Source organism: Scedosporium apiospermum (genome assembly GCF_000732125.1).
Source record: "Scedosporium apiospermum strain IHEM 14462 chromosome Unknown SEQ_SAPIO_0093, whole genome shotgun sequence".
Classification (NCBI taxonomy): Eukaryota; Fungi; Ascomycota; class Sordariomycetes; order Microascales; family Microascaceae; genus Scedosporium; species Scedosporium apiospermum.
Window position 1 is genome coordinate 439,356 of NW_015971794.1, and position 20,716 is coordinate 460,071.

Genomic DNA, 20,716 nt, shown 5'->3' on the forward strand with positions numbered 1-20,716 from the left:
ATACAACTCGGTGTAACGAGTAATATTTGAGAGGCCTTGTTCCCATGGCCGGATTTTATACCTCAACTTCTGAACTTCTAAATATCTTTCTACTCTTATTTATTCTTGGCCTTTCTAGTATATTTCCGCGTCAGTTCTCGGCCTGACTTCGAGTTGCGTAGATGGTGCTGGTTGCTGTTTACGTAGAGTCCGTACTACGAAAGAAGTACACCACTGAAGATTGTCGTACTCACATAACCAATGACGACAAAATTCTCTAGATACCTAGGGAGCCGTGGTTTCTTCTCCAGTTTCCGTGTCTTCTTCTTCTCCAACTTCCGCAGCTTCCTCCTTGAATTCCGGGTTGCGAACAATCTTGATTAGGATACCTTCTGGCTTGGCGTTGAGACTCTTATACTCCTCAGACTCGTACAGAGGATTCGTCGTGTTCACTCGAAACCCGACCATGCCTCCACCACGGCCGCAGCCCAACAAAGAATTCATAAGGTCCTCCGAGCGAGCGAGGAGGCCGCCGCCGTCAATCGTGGTCGCAATATCCTCATACAGTACGGAAGATTTGATGCGAGGGCTAATGTGCTTCGCCAAGACCAGAATGGGCGAGTTCGAGGACTGGAGGGGCAACATCCACTCTTCGCAATCACTGGATGACGGCACTGCGTTACGAAATCTTGTCAGCGTTTCGAGTAAGAAGAAGTGGTTGGTGTTTATGCTTACTGGTCCAGAAAGAGTCGGTTACCGAGGCAGTTTCGCCGAGAGATCGAAGGTACGCAGAGGCGATTATGATTTCTGGCGGCGCAATGTCCTGAGATGTGCCTCCATCTCTGCCATAGCAGACCAAGGCCGCTGTTCTCTCCACAGGCCGCTGGCGCTCGTGCGCCAAGGATCTTGGCAGCCGGGGAGCCTAGAGCCGTGCCGGATAGCCGAAGAAGTGACAAGAGGAGCGCCGTTCCTTTGAGAGACAAGTTGTTAGGCAGGGACGGACACGCTAATAGAGATGTTTCCGATTAGGACGGTCGGGCAGAAGAAGATAGAACGGAAACTTGTATTGCTGATCGATATACCCGCGGTAGAATGCGTCCGCTTGCTCATTTTATTTTCTCAAGAGAGTGTCAACTCAACCCGGATTGGCTTAGATATAAATGTAGGGAGGAGCGGTTCGAGATAGATGAAGATGACAGATTCGAGATAGGCACCAATGCTCAGGCGTTGGTTGGTGAAATGAGGATAACACGGCAACCATGGCCCATTACAAATTCAAAGGAATATCTAGCATGCGTCTTTGCTGCAGCTCTGCCTATTTCTAGGTTAACCACGTCGTAACGCCGCCCGAGCTTATTCGGCAAGTGGTTACACAACTTTTACTGCCGGCCGGATGAACATAAACATCGGCAGAACCATTTATATTTATATTTCCTCGCGTTTTACTCGCAGGCTACTTTCCCCTTCCTTCACCTCAAGCTGCCTTTTGCTTCTTCGCCAAACCAACAACCTGTGCCTAGCACCGCCCTGCCCCTGCTGCCCCGCCACACCCCATTAACCCCAACAGCTGTGCCTGTCCAACCTCCGTTAACCCTGCCGGGCTGCATTTGCTTTTCATTTGGTCGATAAATGATCACGAAATTGAGCTGCGTCCAAGCCACCGGCCAATCCACCATGAGCAGCCCAGAACCACCACAGTCTGCAGCGAGAGTCCTGGCTATTCCCGAACTTCTATCCAATATCGGAGGTCAGGTCAGTCAACCATGAATCGGGCCATTTTCTTTTGCGAGGCACCTCGTTCATATCCCTTCGACCGATCATCTGCGGATTACCATGGGAATCTAATTCGTGTGCCCCCATTTAGATTACCAACAAGAAGGCACTCTACAACCTCTGTCTTACGTCCAAGGCGTTTAATCAGGCTTTTTCGCCTTTCTTGTATGCAGCCGTCAGAGTCGTCGAGCCGAAGTGGGACACGAGATTCGCGACAGGGCGTCGGACCGCTTGGTTCGGTTCAATTCGATCCTTGTGCATTGTCGCACCATATTCAGGCGGGACGGTCCTCGAGGTCAGTATCGCCAATGATACAGCCCGGTCGGTTTTCCAAGTGGCGCATGGCCTTGAACAGTTTCGGTACGTTGAAATCGATGACTTTGCTAGACAACATGGACCTCACACAGCACTAACATGCCCATTGGAAATAATGGTCGGCTACCCACTTTTGAAAAGTACCATTTCGGCGCTTTTTGAGAATTGCCGCAAACTATCCGCTGTTTCCATCACCTTTGCCCATCATACTGGGTCTCCAGATTCCGAGGTCGACGTCCACGGGGCTGATGTGGAGCTGTCGACCGGACTCTCGAACCTAGAGAATTTAAAACAACTTACCTTGGAGGAACTATACGGAGACATATACACCTGGAGACACCAAATTGTCGATGTTCTTTGCCAGTCACCAGAACTGGAGCACTTGGCACTTTCCCTTTCCGATCCGGCATTGGAGCGGGCTTATTGGGATGAGCAAGCGAGGGGCGTAGAGACGTCCCTATGGAAGTACTTTGACGAACTATGCGTTGCTTACCATGAAAAAGCTCAAAGTCCGCTTCGGCTGAAATCGTTGCAGTGCGGCACGGCAGTGTTGCCATTTGAGGCCTGCGCATTGAGGGCGCTGACGGATCTGAACACACTTGAAGCTGTCTATATTCACAACATGGACGTCATATGCGACGAGCAGGACATCGTGGTTCTGTACAGGTATGGTCACGAATCCGGTATCGCTTGGGAAGGTTTTAGCCCAAACTCCGCACCGAATCTTCGCCGGTTCAGCGTCTACCAGTGTGAATATGACGTTCGAGATTTCCTGTTGAGGGAATGGTCTGAACTTGGAAGCCAACTTGCGTTGTCATTTTCCGCCGACAGGTACCCTGACCCTGATGATGGCGGAATTCTCCGTGAAGCGGACGAGGGTGAAACCTTGCGTCAGTTGTGGAAGATTTCACCAAGGATGTACGACCTGGAACTAGAATATCGTTCATCAGACCCGGAGGCCGCAATTACCCCAGCCGAGAAGATTCTTGCGGATGCGAAGGGGGAATATATTGCTGCGGAGCCAATGCTGGAAATAGTGGTGGCGTACGGCAGAGACACTCTAGAGGGCCTCACCGTACGTGTGGAGTGGAGGGGCTACTTGAACCGGGAGAATAGCGAGCCGTTACAGCATTGGACTCCTCTTCTTGGCGCGATCAGACGGTTAAACCGCCTTACGCAACTGGACGTCGGCACGGGTGGGGTGAGCGGTATGTCGGCGGAGGAGGAGCGGGACGTTCTCAAGCGGGCGCCTGAGGAATTGGCGACTGCGGGCCCTGCGCTATGCTATGTTGGAATAGACGGCAGATATTGGCGGGTCTTCAGACGGGATGGCGAGGTGGCGGATTTGGAGGAGCTGGATGACGCGGAGGCACGACACGTGGAGATCTTTAGACACGCTTTGTATCCCGAGATGAAGGCAGATTTCTATTGAAAGTAACCGACGAGGATGGATCAAGATGTTTTTAGTTTAGATTGAGCACATAGCGGGACACAGCGAAAGACCTAAATTATGTCGTCCACACTGCCACTCACAGGGCCGACAATATAGTGATTACCGTGCATGAAAGGATTTAGCCTAGGATATTGGCCGTAAAATTATGAGCAGACAGTGTCGTGTAACACAACAAAGGGCCGGGGGAGCAGACAAACCGCAGGTACTATGCGAAGATACCGAGGAGACATGCCACCCTTGCTGGCGCAGCTCGTCTTGGCCGGCTGATTTCTCTCGACGGCCCAGATGAAGCCTCCCGGGTGGAATTCCTCATGTTGAGACTGAGAAGCAAAGGTAACACTTTGAAGATTGTATAAATTCTTCAATTCCCAGGTTTCCGGGTACTTGGGGAATGTCTATAGAGAACTACTAGCCGTAGATTGGTACGTCAGATCCAACAGGGACTCTCGTTATAGGCCTTTTTTTGACATCCTCAGCCTCACCATGGCTCCGCATGAGAAGGAGGCATCGATTCTCGTCACTCATGTGGCAGCCCAGCTTTCCCAGAAAGTGACGGTTATCGCTCCAGGAACAACATCCTGGTATCCCGCCGGGCCCCAAGAAGAGGGGTGATCCGTCATCTTCCTACACGGTTCGTTCCGACCCCCCATCAGGCACAGTCACAATCACAAGGGAGACGCCCGTCATCGATGTGGTCACGGATGCCTCCGGAGCCGAAGTGACCAACACGAAGTCCATGGAGAAAGTGGAAGAAACAACAGTGATTGACCCACATCGTGCGATTCCCACCCTCGTCTATAACTGCGAATACATGCCCTTCGTTTGCAAGAACGTCGAAAATCACATCGCGGCAAACCCCAGCTTCAAGTTCGATGCCAATGGTCTTCTGGAGCTGCATTACGACAACACCAACGAAAAGTCCAAACACGCCAACCAACGACGCGGCCCAACGTGTAAAAATCCGTCGAGTGCGTACAAGAAACAGAAGTTCCCGGAGCAGTGTAAGAATATCGGATCCCTTACGGGACTCACAACGGTCTACAGCACAAATTTCGACTTGCCGGCAAAGAGTGTTCCGAATGTCCCCGAGGTCATCCTTGGCCCAGTTGACCCGGCCGATCCGACAAAGAATCTTCAAAGCGGATTGGGGTGGACGTGCGATGAGTTCCCATCAGCGAGGTGAGCCTTCCTTTGCTGTAATACAATAGTGTCTGTATCAATGGTTACTGACCGGGGCTAACCCGATTCAGCTGGATCGAGGGTGGTGGCGGACTGCCATCAGATGGGATTGTCGGCGCTGCGATTTGTGCCCCCCAGACAATCAAGTGCCACACCAACGCCAAAGACAAGGTCAAGAGAACGTATGAGCAGGCGTTTGGCGTAATGGACCAAAACTCATCTGAGCAGGACTGGCAACGGGAAGCGTTGGGGACCTTGGGTGTAAGTGAAAGGCGCACATCCATATACATATGTGACCCAATTCTAATTTCGATTTCAATAGAATGCAATCCGTGCGGCACACAAAATCGACTCTGCTCCAGAAGGCACCAATCAAGGTCATGCGAAGGACGAATATGTCGCGGCTTTTTACCTCTCAACCACTCGCGTGGCATCGCCACAAAAGTCGAAAGCCTGGGTAATTGACGCGGCGAGCCAGACCAAGGCTGTCACGAAGAGAGGCGAATCTCAGGAAGGCTTCGGTGAGGACGTTGCCGACGGTGGGGGCGATACAAGCCCACCGCTAACAACACAAGCGCCAACGCCGCCCGCAGGGATGGCGGCCCCAACAAACCAGCAAAATAAGCCTAAGCCTCTCTGGAGGCACAACGCCGAAGCGCCACTTCAACGGCCTAAGTTGGTGCCCAAGGGGGTATACCACCTCGGTCGCCGGGCGGCATCTGCGGCTGAGGTCATGTCGGCCCAGAGCCTCATCAGAGCCGCCACGGAAGAGAGGCAGGAAGCCAACGCGCGCAAGCTGGCTTACCCCCGCGCCTCTCACATGGACGGGACTCATCTCGCATTCAGCACGCCGCTGGATCCGTCAGTCCCCCACCCGTCGTGGGATGACTACCGCTGACCGAACCGGACGGTCCGCGAGGCGGCTGCCTTAGTAGCTGAATACGAGGCGAAGAATGGCCTCATGGGATTTACGTGGCCGCTGCCAGAGAGCCGCCGTTCGGGCTTGAATGCAACGCTTTCAAACTCGACGCTGAGTCCTCGGAGACTGGCAAAGAAGGAGAAGGCGGCTGCCAGCGAATACTGGTACAGCCAGATTTCTCCCAAGGGGAGAAGCCCATTTCATCCATCGGCAGATACCTACCAGGTGTACAGAGATGTGATCAGCGACTGCGGTGCCAAGGGTGACGGTGTCTCGGATGATACAGAGGCCATTCAGAAATGTATTTCTGATCAGAGTCGTTGTGGTGGGGACGACTTGAGCTGTAGATCGACATCAGTCATGCCTCTTGTCGTCTTCTTCCCTCCCGGAAGCTACCTCATTAGCTCCACTATCGAGATGTACTTCATGACGACGATGATTGGCGACCCAATAGACCGACCCAAGTTGGTGGCGGCAAGCTCTTTCCAGGGCCTGGGCGTCATCAGTTCGGACCACTACATCGAGGGTGGAAATGGCGAGTCGTGGTACATCAACCAAAGCAATTTCTTCCGCCAGGTTCGCAACTTCATCATCGACCTTCGGAACACGCCGGACAACCAACACAAGCCTGCGACTCCCGGTCCCGCCGGCATTCACTGGCAAGTAGCCCAGGCAACGTCGCTTCAGAACATCGACATCTGCATGCGAGAAGGTTCGCGCGGCCACGTTGGCATCTTCATGGAGAACGGCAGCGGTGGTCTGATCAGAGGCGTTCGCTTTCACGGAGGTTACATCGGTTTCCGTGCCGGCAATCAGCAGTTTACCATCAAGGACCTCACGTTCGAAAACTGCCAGATCGCCATCCAGGCAATCTGGGACTGGTCATTCCTGTGGAGTGACATTAAGATTTCAGGCGCTGACGTCGGCATCGACCTGATCAACCAGGATCTCAAAGATCAGGGGGCACCCCAGCAGACCTTTGCCTACCTCCTCGTCGACAGTGTTCTGAGCGCCACCACGGGGATCCGCACGCAGCCCTTCATGGCGTCGGATGGCTACTGTCAGCTGACGCTCGATAATGTCGACTTCAGCGGCTCGGGTACCGCCATCAAGGAAACCACGGGCGAAACGGTGCTGGCTGGCGGCCAGAAAGTCGACTCTTGGATGTGGGGCATCGTCGCGAACCAGGATAGCCCCAACGGACGTCGCATCGAGGGAGAATCTGTACAAAAGACGTCCTCGACTCCTGCTAGGCTCCTTGGCGGGCCTCAAGGAGGGTTTTACGACAGGGAGCGACCTCAGTACGAGGATGTCGCTGCCTCATCCTTCCGAAACGCTTTGTCCCGTGGCTGTCAGGGAGATGGAGTGGCCGATGACACGGCCTGCTTGCAGGACCTATTTTCCTCGCCGGGTCATGTTTTCCTACCCGCGGGTGTCTATCGCGTTACGGACACGGTCTATATCGCTCCGGGTCTGAAAATCGTAGGTGAAGCTTGGAGCGCCATCACCGCTAGCGGGGAAAAGTTCCAGGATATGACAAAGCCTCGAGTCATGGTCCAGGTGGGGCCGAAACGGCGAAGCTGGCGATGTTGAAATTTCCGACCTGCTCTTTGCCGTCGAAGGGTCCACGGCCGGGGCTATTTTGGTCGAGTGGAATTTGAAGGCTTCTGGTCCTGGGTCATCCGGAATGTGGGGTGAGCTTTGATATCAGGTCACGGCATGAAACGGTCGAAGAGTCGAACGACGCTAACCAAGAATCATCTTCTCCGTGTAGACTGTCACTTTAGGGTCAGTGGAAATAGCGGCTCGAAGTTGACGGCGGCTGAGTGCCAGAAGCTCACAGGATCTGTCAACGAAAATTGCATTGCAACAAGTCTGATGATGCATCTAACGCCGTCCGGGAGTGGGTATTTTGAAAATGTCTGGGGATGGACAGCAGATCACGACCTCGAGTAAGTCCCTTGAGCAAAAGGTTGATGGGTGACAGTTGGGCTTCAAGTACTCACAAATGATCCAAGGGCCCAAGATGGAATACAAATCGACATATACGCTGGTCGAGGCAGGCAAACTCCACATCTCTTTGAACATCTGAGATTCTACCTACTAATCTTCGGGGCTGCCAGGTATTCTCATCGAATCCACCAGCCCAACGTGGATGTACGCGACCGGATTTGAACACAACGTTTTATACCAGTACCTTGTACTCGGTGCCAAGAACCTCTTCATGGGTTTAATTCAAACAGAGTCTCCCTACTTTCAGTCGTCTCCGCCGGCACCGGAGCCATTCGGCAAGTCCGTCGGGCTCTTCCCTGGCGATCCAACCTTCAGCACATGCGATTCGAAGACCGGAAATACATGCATGGCTTGGGGCTTGATGATAGAGAGATCATCCGATATCTTCATCTATGGCGCCGGCATTTATAGCTGGTTCCAGAAATACGAGCAGGGATGCTTAAACACGTTCGACTGCCAAGAAGAAATCATCTGGCTGTCCGATGACAAGAATCTTTTCATTTTCAATCTAGCCACCGTTGGAACGCTCAACATGATCACGGCACAAGGTGCACAACTTGACGGACTTGGCTATCAAAGCCCAAATAGCAATGTGTCATCCATTAATGGCTGGATCGGAGATGCGGGCCACCTGGAGAGCGACGGGAATGGACCAGGTGCCACTATCACGCTCGATGATAACATTTGGAGCTGGGCGGCAACGGCAGAGGACGCTTGGGGTACAATGACGGTGGCCTGCACGCCGCCATGCTACTTCAAGTTCCCGCCTCTGACCTATCCGCCGTTGCAGCCACCTCCAACAACGACGACGTGGGATGGTGCCGTGGTGACCATTACTCCACCGGCCGTGTCTGATGCTTCGGTCACTTGGGAAATTGTTTCTTTTGGCACCGACGGCCCGATGACCTTGGAGCCCAAGCTTAACCAAACCGGTATTCCGGTACCGCCTTGGGAGTGTGGTGATGAATGCGGTGGTCGTACCGTGACATTCCCAGATATTCCGCTTCCGATCCCTGTCCCAACAGATCCGCCCTGTTGGTTCCTTTGCGAAGAGAAGCTGCCACGACAGTAAGCCCTAGAACAAGACATCCTTTCTCAATTACCAAAATTGGTGGTGGCTACCGAGTGAATTTACGCTAACTCTCTCTTAACACTAGCCTGGTCGTGGTCATCGAAGACGGCCCCGTGCCGGGCCCACCACCACCCGGAACTGAAGATGATGACGATGATGATGACAATCCAATATTTGTTATTATTCCCGGTAGGATCCTCCCGGAATGCACACCTGAGACATGTCCAGTAGACTGCCAAGGCGACGAATGCGAGGAAGGCAAGGACTGTCGAGGGCCCGATTGTGTCGCCGGCGGAGGTTGCTTCGGCAAGAACTGCAAGCGTGGTGGCGACTGCGAGGGTCCGAAATGTAAGGGCGGAGGCCACTGTCGCGGTAGCAACTGCGACCATGGTGGTGGCTGTAAGGGAGACAGCTGCCAGGGAGGCGGAGGATGTTCTGGACCTCGCTGCAACTCTGGCGGGGACTGTGTTGGACCCCAGTGCCGTAAAGGCGGTTCGTGTATCGGCCCTTCGTAAGTTCAATCCATTTGCAGATTTCTGCGAACCCCCGTCATCGTTTTACTACTTCATTTTGGAACCTTTGTAACTTACCACAGAACTCTTCAACATTAGCTGCTCGGGCGGCGGAGGCTGTACTGGTTCCAACTGCGGCAAAGGGGGAGGGGGATGCACTGGTCCCAGTTGTGGAGGTGGAGGTTGTTCTGGTCCAGACTGCGGGCCCACCGGATGCACCGGTCCAGACTGCACACCTGCGGATCCCGAAGATGAGGAAGAGGAAGAAGAAGACGAAAACGAAGATGAGGTGTGCCATGTGATCCTTCGCGAAGACACGCCCAACATGGACACTGCGGGAGACGACGGCAAGGGCGTTTCAGCCTTCACTGGCAAAGGGAGTCAGTCAGGCGGCAACGTAGGCAAGGGCGGCATCAACGGGTCGGGTACAGGATGTGTCGACATCCTGGGTCGCGTGTACGACTGCGACAATCCCCCGGCGGACGACGAGCAGGACTTCCTGGACATACTGGATTGCATCGAGAACCTGGGAGACATCATCCTATGCCTAGGAAACGCTACCGGAGAAGAAACATCTGCCACCAGACTTGTGCCATCCGCCACAGGAGTGGAATCATCCACCATCAGACTTGAACCATCCGGCACCGGGCGAGAATCATCCGCCATCAGACTAGAACCACCCGCCACTACGTCGTCTGTGAACATGGGGACGCCGATTGCGACGCCGAAGCCGTAACTCGATTGTGAGGGTGACAGATTTTGGTGTGATATTGCTAATGTCAAGTACTGCGACCTTGCTGTAAATAACCTCCACAGAGGAAGCAGCGAGAAGGAATATGGAACGTAAGTTTTCACCTCCCTCCACCAGCATAAAATTAGGGCTACGTCCAAAACCTAGCCTAGGGTTTTGTTTTATCGCCGCTACATTTTGACTGCTGAAGCCGAGCGCAAATACTGGCCTGCGGGGTCTCATACTAACTATTTGACAGTGGCCCGGGGCAACTTTCAGGTCATTGGAGGGCAACTCAGTCGGCCCTCGGTGCAAGATGTATTTACAGGGCCGCAACCAGTGGGACGACGACGCGCCGTGTGCCTTTTCGGGAGGCGAAATGTGGTGGGCGTACCAGGACATCATGAAGGGCTGCTCATTGTGCGGATCGAAGCACATAGGTAATGGGTGTTTGATTTCGGTTGATGCTGAGCCAAACTGCCCATACACTTCCACTTCTTTGGATAAATTAGATGAGCCCTTGCAGCCTCTCAGTGGAAACGGGACGATAGGGCAAATGGAGTAATGGACGGCGGGCTTCCATGCCACTTGACTGCCTGGATCACACAGTCAACAGCTCTGTATGAGATAGACGAATCGTCATCTATTCACTCCATTGGAAACAGATTCGTTAAGATAGGATACTGTAAACTCGCCTTCGTTATAACTGAACCTGAGCCCAAGTCTTAGCCAGCTCACTTACCCTCGCCATTAATTCTAAGCACTGATTCATGTCGATCCCAGATTCCCAATACACGATTACCAATGAGTTTGGTGCATTTTTGGCATGCTCGGTCCATTCTTCCTCCTAGTCCCGAATCCCACGCATCATTCAGAGAACACGCCTCTGATACCTGTGTACGTTTTGCGGGGTGGCCTGGACTAATAAAACAGGGTTCCCCTTTGCTCGCCCTTCTCAAGCCGAGGTCGGAAATGGAATTGGTAGATCTTCACACCTAGTTCAGATTGGGGGAGTGTTTAGGCTGTTTTTAGGATAGCAAGAGACTACGGCACGCGAACAGAGCCTCTCTAAACCTTGAACTCAATCGGGTCCCTCAGCCTCCGCAAGGATCAATTAGCTTCAATCCACACGCCACTCCAGTCGATTCAAAGCCACTTCCATGATGGAGGAGAGAGAAAACGAAATTGGCCCGTGCTGCACCGGTTTGTACTCGACGGCGCGAGACACACACACGAGATACTTGGGCAGTGCTGGCGACGAAATGAACTACGCGAGAAAAGCACAGCCACCCCCGCCGCCAGAACTAGCGATAAGACGAACCAAAACCGACAGATCCACTGCCCAATGGTCTGTATTTTGGAAAGTGGTGTGGCGTGGGAAATGGAAATTTAGCACGGCGATCCTTCGAGGGAGGCCTCTAGTCTTCACTCCACAAAGGGAGGCTACATAAATCAGTGTTCCTTTCATCGTCTGTCCAGTCCACCGTTCCTGTGACCGCATTTCTATCCATTCCATCTTGTTTCTCTTTCCACCTATCTCACCAATCCTACGCCCTACAGTTCCTGACAACTCGAATCTCCATGAGTTCCCAACCGCCCTACTACGGTCAGCAGCCTCCTCAGGGGTACGGCGCACCCCCTCCCGGCGCTGCCCCACCTGCCGGCGGATACCCTCAACAAGGAGCTCCATACCAGTACCCGCCACCTGGGCAAGCCCCCGGCCAGGCTCCGGGACAGCCACCGTACCAGCAGCCCTATTACGGCCAGAGTGCGCCCCCAGGAGGCGCTCCCCCCGCCGGGCAGTACCAACCTCCTCCATCTGGCCAGCCGGGACAACCACCCTTCCCAGGTGCTCCCTACGGACAACAACCTCCTCAGGGAGCTCCCTATGGTCAACCTCCCGCACAAAACGCTCCTTTCGGCCAGCCGCCGCAGCAAAGTACTCCATATGGCCAACAGCCTCCTCCCCAGGGCCAGTACGGCGCGCAACCACCGTATGGTCAGCCACCGGCCGGTTATGGCCAGCAGCCACCCCAGCCAGGTTATCCCCAACAGCCCTATGCGGTGCGTATTTTTTTTTTTTTTTGCCCTCGCAGTACTTCAAACCGCTTCTTTCCAATTCATTAGCTAATGGTCGGATGATTATAGGCACCCGGGCAGCAATGGCAGCAACCGCCTCCCCAGGGCGTTCCAGGATACGGCAACTATCCCGTCCAACCCACGCCCGCGTCTCAGGGCTACGACCCCGCACAGAAAGCCTGGGCTCAGCCCGTTAATACATCCAGCGACGTAGAGTCCCTCCGAAAGGCGATGAAGGGTATGGGCTGCGACGAAAAAGCCCTCATCCGCGTCTTTTCGAGCCCGCAATATTCCAACCCATGGGCCATGGCGCAGCTCGTACAGGATTATAATAGTCGGTTCATCCGCAGCCTGGAGGATGACATCAAGAGCGAGACGCGCAGCGGATTGGAAACCGCTCTTCTAGCTGTCATGCGCGGCCCATTGGGCAACGATGTCTACGTTCTTGACAAGTCGCTCAATCGCATGGGCACCGACGAAGAGGCCCTCATGGACGTCCTCCTCAACCGCTCCAACGCCGACCTTCGCGCCATCATGACCGAGTACAGGCGCGTCAAGGGCAAGGACCTCCTAGTCGACATCAAGGAAGACGTCGACGATACACTGTTCCGCCTGTACAGCATGATCCTCGCCGCCACGCGTGCCGAGGACGCCGCGCCCGTGCTGCCCCACGAAATCGACCAAAAGGTCACGGAACTCCAGCGCGCCACCGAGGGCATGATCGGCTCGAACGCGATCTCCGTCGCGCAAATATTCGCCAGCAGCAACGCGTCGCAGATCAATGCCATCGCAGAGGCCTACCAGCGCAAGTACCACCGTGGCTTGCAGGATGTCATCGAGAAGGAGTTCCGCGGCGACATGGAGGATGCGCTGCTTCGGATGTTGACGGCTGGGCAGAACCGGGCGAGGTCGGATGCGTTCCGGCTGAGGGAGGCGTTGACGAAGAGGAAGGATAGGTTGTTGATTAATAGGGTGGTTGCCCTCTATTGGGATCGTCCTCGGTTGGAGGCGGCCAAGGAGGCATACAAGAAGAGGTTTGGTGTTGCGCTGGGCAAGGAGGTCAAGGATTTGCTCAAGGGAGACCTTGAGGATGTCCTCTTGGCTCTTCTTGGCGAGAAGTGGTGAAGTGGTGATTTTCGCTGGTGGGTTTGGGGTGGGTTGGGTAAATCTGAATGCTATTATGATATGTTAGTTTGATCTTGGCGTTTTCTTTGGATGGACTTAGTGATGATTCCAAGGAGAGATGAGATTATATATTTTAGGTTGGACTCGTTTCATTTCCAAGGCTAGTTAGGAATATTTATCTCGATTGACCTCAACAAATTCAGGGATAAACATTCTGATCCGGAAATGAGCTAGAGTTGAGCATGGGGGGAGGGCTCTCTTTTGTAGACCTCCTCTCACTGAATATGAATGCAGACTTTCCCTTGATGCTTTCCAGATTCAAGATATTCATACGCCTCGCGGAGCTCATCCAAACCAAACACCCTCGAGTCGACAACAGGACGCAGCTTGTCCGGGTTCGCTTCAATCGCCCGGCACATATCCTCCATCTGCAGGCGACTACCAATCCACACGCCGCGAACCGTGAAGAGGTTGATCCAAGGCTCCATAAGGGTTGGGCCACCGGCCACCTCACCACTCACCGCTCCAACCACGGCGATTGTTCCATCCAGCTTAACGCTCTCGACACTCTGTCTCATCGACTCGCCGCCCACCACCTCGATCACCATATCTACCCCGGTTCCGCCGGTCAGTCCCTTCGCAACAAGACCCCATTCTGGTGTTTTGGAATAATTGATGATATGATCAGCGCCCAGTTTTTCGAGGAGCTTAGCCCTCTTGCTCGAGCTTGTTGTGGCAATAACTCTTGCTCCAACCGCCTTGGCGAACTGGATAGCAAAAATGCTTACCCCGCCAGTACCCTGGGTGAGGAGCCACTGCCCTGCAGAAAGCTGGCGTCCAGAAGAACCAAAAAGTGCGTTCCAGGCTGTTACGCCTGCGCAACTCAGCGTCGCGGCCTCGGTAAAGGAGAGGTATTCGGGCATCTCAACGAGACCTTGCTCGTCGAAAACACCGATGGTACGAAACGTACCGTCATCTGAAGCGCCGAGACCAAATTGCGAGGTTTGACGGTTGATAGACCCGCCGAGATGCTTGGGGTTGATTACGGTGATGACCTTGTCGCCGGGTTGGAAACGGGTGACGTGTTTGCCCACGGCGATGATCGTGCCAGCACCATCCGAACCTGGGACTACGCCCGGCTTGACAAGCCAAGGATATTGGCCTTTGGATATCATGAGATCCCGATACTAGACTCCCATTGTGAGTTTGGCTTTGCCGGCGCTGCGAAGGTGACTTGCTGTCCAGTGATACTCACGTTGAGGGAAGCGCCCTGGACTAAATCGGTTGTACATTAGTACGTTGCCACTCAACCACATAGGAGGATCTTATTACTTTTGACGAGGACCTGGCTATCACCAAGATCAGGAATTGGCTCCTCGCTGAATTTCAGGGAGCCGTAACCTTCGAATCCAGATACGGTCCATTGCCTCGCAGTTTGCCGGCTGGATGTAGATTGGGCCATGACGGAGACAATACGGTGCTGAGACAATGTATTCCCAGCTACAAAATTTCGGTTTGAGAAGGCATACGGCTTTCCTAGAGCCAACGTGAGACCGACTGTCTTGGGCTTCGTCCTGAGAGGATGACGATATAAATTGAAGGGGCAGTTTGATTTGTAAGACAATCTGACGACGGATTTCTAAGCCCCAACGCGGATGCTCTGACTAAAAAGGCTAATATAGTCTCGATTTCCGATCTTTGATCACAGGGCCGTAACTATGTGTCAAAATACCCCAAATCGAATTTTACAGAGAAAGGGCGACCAGTCAAGGCCAATCGGTGCTGGGCTCGGATCCGAAACTCGGACCCGGACTAGGATCTGAAGCCGGGACGGAGGTGGAAGACGATGCCGACCGGAAGGGCCTCGTGTGGCAGGTGCGATGCATGTTTCCCCAAGGTACTTGCCATCTTCAACCTAATGGGAGCGACAGTATGTAGCGGTATGTCGGATGGCAATAAGTATGCCCCTGTTTCAGGTCCCAACTGGCGTCACTGAGGGTTTGTCTTGTCTAGTATACTTTCGCCACGACGATGGATCTAGCATTCTTTCACCTTTCGCCACAATATTTTTAGTACCGATACCTTTTGCCACGGCCAAGCATTCCTCCCCACCGGACACTGATAACCTTTTACGGCATTACCTAAGCCGGAAATCCAGATCGTTCTCCGATGATTCCACTCGGTTTGACAGGTTTGACCTGTCTGATATGGCGGCGGGGCATCCAGTCCTTCGGGAATCGATACCACTATGTACTTCTCGGCACTGGTACTCCCACCCATCATTGAGGATCATCCCCAGGGTCAGAGAGGTGGAGGCAGGGGTGTTGGACTCGGCAAGACTTGGCTCAAGGGATGGCCCGCAGATTCCTCGTCTGGGCTTCCGGGAAATAGATACTAAGATCTCGATAAGATGAAGCTTCCTTGCTTCCTTGCCTCCCCGGTCGAACAAAACTGGGGCAGATCCCCAAGATCCCCAGTCCTTGCTACACTAACCTCTCGTAGCTCATGGATAGATCTCAGCCTAGGGCTTACCGTATATCTTGCGTATAGCTTGCCAATGCTATACATCACTTTATATTCTCCTATTATTTACGTTTAATTAGGTACGCTAATCATCACGAACCTCCACTGAGACATCTGGGACATCCAGAGAGCAAAGGATTTCTCGTTTCGTGGGCGAGTCTTGGCAATTCGGGGTCTAGAACCCCTAAGCCACGCCACAGGTTCACAGAAAAGATCAACAACGAAAACGTGGGCGAAAAAAGTCCTACAAATCCTCAGGGGTCATCTGCATCAAAAAATCCAAGAGCCAAGACTTCTCGGACCAGGATGTAAGCGACGCAAAAGATTCGCTCGGAAGAGAATTACGTTTATGAACCCGGCGCATGTCCAATAGAGACGTCAAAGATGCCATGTCAGTGGGGCCGCGATCTCCTTTTGGTCCACCTTAGCGTCTGTGATGCGACTCGGTGCCTTTCTTGGCATCTGGGTGTTCTGGGCACTCTGGGCCTTTGTGTAGAACTCTGCCCAGAAAGGGTCCTATGCTGCCCGAGCCGTGAGCGTTATTCTCATAAAAGCCTAACCGTAAAAAATCCTGAAAAAAAAGTTCTTGGCTTTTTATTTTTATTTTTATTTTTATTTTTATTTTTATTTTTCCTCTCTTTTATTTTCTTCTCCCCTTCTCTTCCTTCTCATATTCATCTCTCAAGTCAGAAACCACAACCATTGCTGCCGTCAAAGCTGGTGCACTCGATGGCTGTTGACAAGCTGCTCAAGCGTCCTATGGAACAAAGATCAATCCACCTTGCTCTCCCTCGTCAAGCCACGCTCGCCGTAGAGGAAAAGAACTACTTCCGTTAAATCAGTGCTCCAGAGTTCGAAAGGAACAAGAGGATAGCAAAGGGAAAAAAAAAAAATGTCCAGCGAAGAACCATTGTATGCCTTCATCCAGGCGGCCATCCCCTGGCTTAACGAGCACATCCAGTCGTACATCCTGAAGCACGTCCCCAACACCATCTTCGTGGAGAAGTTTGAGGATTTCCCCTCCAATGCGAAGCGTGTTTTCCAATACTGCGACGGCTGGGAGCTCACCCGCAACTTCGCCCTGAGCAACAAAGCCGAGATGGGCCTCATCAACGCGTATCCCAACAGCGATGCCCTCGCTCGAAAGGATCATCTCGCCCGCGTCGCCGAGTATTGGGCTGCCAAACGACCTGACAGCAATCTCAAGCAGCACGTCCCAGTTACGGTGCGCTTGACGCTCGATTATTGCGAGTATGTCGAGGATGCGCTGATGGAAGCGGATAACCTGGAGCTCTATTATTCTCTCGAGGAAAATGCGGCCAAGGATCCTTCGGAAAGACAGTGGTGGATTCTCAAGCCTGCGCTAGTTGATTGCGGTGCTGGTATTCGCCTCTTCAGTACGACTGAGGAACTCGCGAGTCATCTTGAGTCGGTCGAGTTCGAGGATACCGACGAAGACTCTTCAGAGTCCGAGGCGGCGGCGGGGGAGAACGGGAAAATCGAAAAAGCGGAGGAGGGTGAGGGCGATAACGGTCCGTACATGACTGTGGTGGAGGCGGACCGAGTCAACCTGGACTTCCTCGTTACTGCGACTGGGGCGATTTCACTCGACGGTGTAAGCGGCAGACAAGGAAAGGCCAAAAAGCCAAAGTACGTCTTCAAAGAGAACGGCCGCATTCCTTCCTCCGAGATGCGTGCATTCGTCGCCCAGCAGTACGTCACCTCGATCCCCGTCATCGACGGTCGCAAGTGGCACGCCCGCGCCTACATTCTCTGCGTCGGACGTCTGAAGGTCTACGTCTTCAAGGAGATGCTCGCCCTGCTCGCCGGAGAGGATTACCAGCCGCCCTGGAAGAACCCCAGCCTCAAGGCCTCCCTCACGAACACGGGCCTGCAGGATGAGGAAGACTTCATCAAGAAGGAATCCATGCGCGATTTCTGGAAGGTCGAGGACGACCTGCTCCCCGGTGACTGGAAGCAGCGCGTCTTCGATCAGATCTGCACCACTTCCTCGGAGATTGTGTGCGCGGCGGCGTACACAATGGCGGACAAGTTCGTGACCATGGACAAGTGCTTCGAGATGTTCGCAGGCGATTTCCTCCTCGACGACCAGGGGAACGCGTGGCTTTTGGAATTGAACGAGACGCCGGCGTTTTATCAGCACGGCGTCGCGGGCCCCATTGCTAAGCGTCTCATGGAGTCGCTCATTTGCATTACCATGGAGCACATGGGCGCCCCGGTTGCGGATGATGAGCAGAATCGTGAGGCGAAGGAGCGTTTCAAGCTGGTCGTGGACGAGTCTGAGAGGCTGGGTAAGAGCAACATTACTGCGATTGTATCTGAAGAGGAGGCGGCTATGTCCCGATACCGCTGATGTTGTTGTGGGAATGGAGGGGTGTTGCATTCAATACATAATGTTCTGTCGTGATATTATTCCCAATTGTGAATCTTGTGAGGAAGCAGCAGATACATGCGACCTCTGCCATTTTCTGCTTAGCAACATTCTGCGTATAGAAGAGACTTACTCGTCTCTGAATTGAGCTTGGTGTTTGCCGATAACCGCCAGTTGCAACTCTGTAACTTCGTAGTTTCGTGGCTATCGGCGAATGGAGGAGCGATATTGGCTTTTGCTTCGAGCCCTCTGAAACCTAAACGATGAGCGCGGATAGTATTAGGCGCATTCCGGGAATACATACGAGAGTTCCTAATCTTTAGGACTAGCGACATCTCTTCAAATACAAAAAAAGTATCTCCAATGTCTCTGCTACTATTCAAGATATCATCAATTATACACAGAAAGGGCTAACAGCAGGATGCTCAACGATATCACAAAACCCCCATGAACAGGTTATTCTGCTCAACCGAGTTGAGCCATCACCTAAACCGCCTCCACCCTCGCCTCGGCCGTATCGTGGCACTCCCATCCAACTCGACGGGTTCTGGATCCCCACTAAGTTCAACAGGAGGTGTCATAGCCTCATTAAACATGGCATCAAGAGACGGAATACTCGCAAGAGACGGTAGTCCCACAAAGCTCCGTGCCCTTGACGACGCAGACGATGAAGGAGATTCGGGCGGCGTAGGGAATGACGGCCGCCTGTTGCTCTTCACAGCACTACGGGCCTGGTCCCGTGCCAGTTCTGTCCGAAGATAGTTAAGTTTGAGCTCAAGTATTTTGTTGTGAAGACTATCCACGTCTTCGCTTTGAGACGGGGCCAGGGTTAAATAGGTGCAGTCGAGAACATCTTCTTCCTCCACACTGGCTAGAGTTCCTAGGCGACAAATGTTCCAGCCGGCGAGTTCTTCCTGGCGTACGGAGACTCGAGTCGCCTTAAATCGACCGGATGGCTTGGACAGGTGGAGAAGTTTTCCAGTTACCCTGGCCTGCATCTCGGATACTGAGGAATTAGTAATAAAGTAGAGAGAAGGGGGCATTCCTGGATTCGATCAATGACTACTTACTATTTATCTTGAGCATCGTCGCGCGACCATCTCGAGAGAGCATAAATGCAACGAGGACGGGCGGCGGCAGAGCTTCAGAGATGTAGACGTCTTGTTTCGTGATGGGGTCGGTTTGCAAACTAACCGCGTCTCGCGCAGACGTGACGGTCCTAAAGGTCGATGCCCTTCTCGGATCGGAGGCGACCGATTGCCGGGACGGCGAACCAACGCCGGATAATGGGGGTCTCCGCTGCCAAAGTTGAACCTGCGCCATGTCCTCTAATTCGGCCATAGGCTTCAGTTTTCTGAGGAGCTTCGGACCGGTTTCATCAGAGACATGTACAACGGCGACGTGAACTCCCTCGAAGCACGCCGTGACGTCAACGTCGTAGCCCGTTACCAACGCCTGGAAGTTCAACGCTCCTGTCTTTGTCTTGAATGGATAGACAACGGGCTCCCCGCCAGCGTCGTGCCGAACCTCGATGTGCCATTCGCTCGGTTGGTATTGGACAATTGCGTACATGGGGATGACAGGATCACGATCGACATCGAGGTAAAGAGCATGGCCGTGTGGATACTCGGGTTCGCCATTTTCTTGTATCGTTTCGGCGAGTCGGAATTTCCGCCGCGCTCCGCGCGCATTCCAGATCAAAAGTTTTCTCTTCGCCTGGGTTGTCGAGGATAACTGAATCACGGCATCTGGGTTTGCGATATCATAACGATGCGTGGTGTTTATGAATGCTTGAGATGTTGGACGAGCCATTGCCTTCGATCGAGAGCCACATTTCAATGGACTGGGTATGGAGAACGTGTGGACAGCATAATAATGAAGAAGACACTCGTGGAGCGAAGGGCAAGTGTTGGAGGGAGCTCGGCCAGCTCGTACTTGTGCCCTCCTTTGGACACATGGCAAGCTTGGCGGGAGGCGCATTAAGGTGTCCTGCTTTCCCGTGTCATTCGTCCTTTTCCTGTCACTATTGGCTGTCCAAAGAAGCTGGAACTTAATCAAGAAGGGGCGAGAGAAGCGGCACACAATCTGGAACTTGCCTGTCATTGCCTGAGACAGCAGGGATCCTGCATGGGCTGAACGAGTCTGAGAGCCCCCAGTTCCAATGAAAGACGCCACCGACCTCATTGCCCTAGATTCTACTGAGCTACTCGATGCTAATTGGTCTCCTGAAGTAGACCCCTAGCTTTGCAAGGTGCAAGTCCACGAAACCCCGCAATGCATGACAGCCTCGTTTTTTAAAAAGCCAGAAAGAAAATGTCTTGGCACCTGCGTCTGTCCCGAATTTGCAGGTTTATTGGTTTATGGGGTCCAATAAGAACCCTTCAAGATGTCGCCAATATCGCGCACATGTGCGCCTGGACTCATTGTTAAGGCGGAACCACGCAGCCTGGTCCCCCTTGCACCCCAGCTTGGACTAATAGGCGTGGCGCAGCGTCCGAGATCCAAAGGATGTTGAATAAGGACCCAGAAACAGAACAAGGTTCTGTGTGAAGGATACTTGTTAAAACGCATCTTCGTGGTTCATTTCTTGAGATCCATGTCTGTTTTGTTCTTGCAAATCCAGCGTATCTCTCTTTCTGCTCCAGTTCTCTA

General features: G+C 53.2%; 6 protein-coding genes and 1 pseudogene across 6 annotated transcripts; 4 read left to right on the top strand and 3 right to left on the bottom strand.

Annotated features, from left to right (window-relative positions):
• Positions 1–264: 264 nt before the first annotated feature.
• On the bottom strand, positions 265–1,089 carry SAPIO_CDS4677 (uncharacterized protein; the record flags this gene model as incomplete). Its single annotated transcript, XM_016787167.1, has 3 exons — positions 265–653; positions 715–843; positions 1,062–1,089. The coding sequence occupies 3 exons, from the start codon at positions 1,087–1,089 to the stop codon at positions 265–267; spliced, it is 546 nt and encodes a 181-aa protein (XP_016643276.1).
• Positions 1,090–1,653: 564 nt separating this feature from the next.
• SAPIO_CDS4678 (uncharacterized protein) lies at positions 1,654–3,499 on the top strand (the record flags this gene model as incomplete). The annotated part of the gene is made up of 3 exons (XM_016787168.1): positions 1,654–1,731; positions 1,844–2,112; positions 2,209–3,499. 3 exons carry the CDS (start codon positions 1,654–1,656, stop codon positions 3,497–3,499), a joined length of 1,638 nt encoding a protein of 545 aa, XP_016643277.1.
• Positions 3,500–4,003: 504 nt separating this feature from the next.
• Positions 4,004–9,951, top strand: SAPIO_CDS4679 (uncharacterized protein; the record flags this gene model as incomplete). Its single annotated transcript, XM_016787169.1, has 10 exons — positions 4,004–4,036; positions 4,089–4,699; positions 4,771–4,960; positions 5,022–5,560; positions 5,744–7,100; positions 7,168–7,312; positions 7,742–8,699; positions 8,789–9,051; positions 9,116–9,214; positions 9,299–9,951. The coding sequence occupies 10 exons, from the start codon at positions 4,004–4,006 to the stop codon at positions 9,949–9,951; spliced, it is 4,848 nt and encodes a 1,615-aa protein (XP_016643278.1).
• Positions 9,952–11,526: 1,575 nt separating this feature from the next.
• Positions 11,527–13,149, top strand: SAPIO_CDS4680 (uncharacterized protein; the record flags this gene model as incomplete). The annotated part of the gene is made up of 2 exons (XM_016787170.1): positions 11,527–12,009; positions 12,094–13,149. 2 exons carry the CDS (start codon positions 11,527–11,529, stop codon positions 13,147–13,149), a joined length of 1,539 nt encoding a protein of 512 aa, XP_016643279.1.
• Positions 13,150–13,424: 275 nt separating this feature from the next.
• SAPIO_CDS4681 (Zinc-type alcohol dehydrogenase-like protein) lies at positions 13,425–14,611 on the bottom strand (the record flags this gene model as incomplete). The annotated part of the gene is made up of 3 exons (XM_016787171.1): positions 13,425–14,336; positions 14,405–14,424; positions 14,482–14,611. 3 exons carry the CDS (start codon positions 14,609–14,611, stop codon positions 13,425–13,427), a joined length of 1,062 nt encoding a protein of 353 aa, XP_016643280.1.
• Positions 14,612–16,564: 1,953 nt separating this feature from the next.
• Positions 16,565–18,046, top strand: SAPIO_CDS4682 (annotated as a pseudogene; the record flags this gene model as incomplete).
• A 500-nt stretch (positions 18,047–18,546) lies between these two features.
• SAPIO_CDS4683 (uncharacterized protein) lies at positions 18,547–19,876 on the bottom strand (the record flags this gene model as incomplete). Its single annotated transcript, XM_016787172.1, has 2 exons — positions 18,547–19,070; positions 19,135–19,876. The coding sequence occupies 2 exons, from the start codon at positions 19,874–19,876 to the stop codon at positions 18,547–18,549; spliced, it is 1,266 nt and encodes a 421-aa protein (XP_016643281.1).
• Between the last annotated feature and the right edge of the window lie 840 nt (positions 19,877–20,716).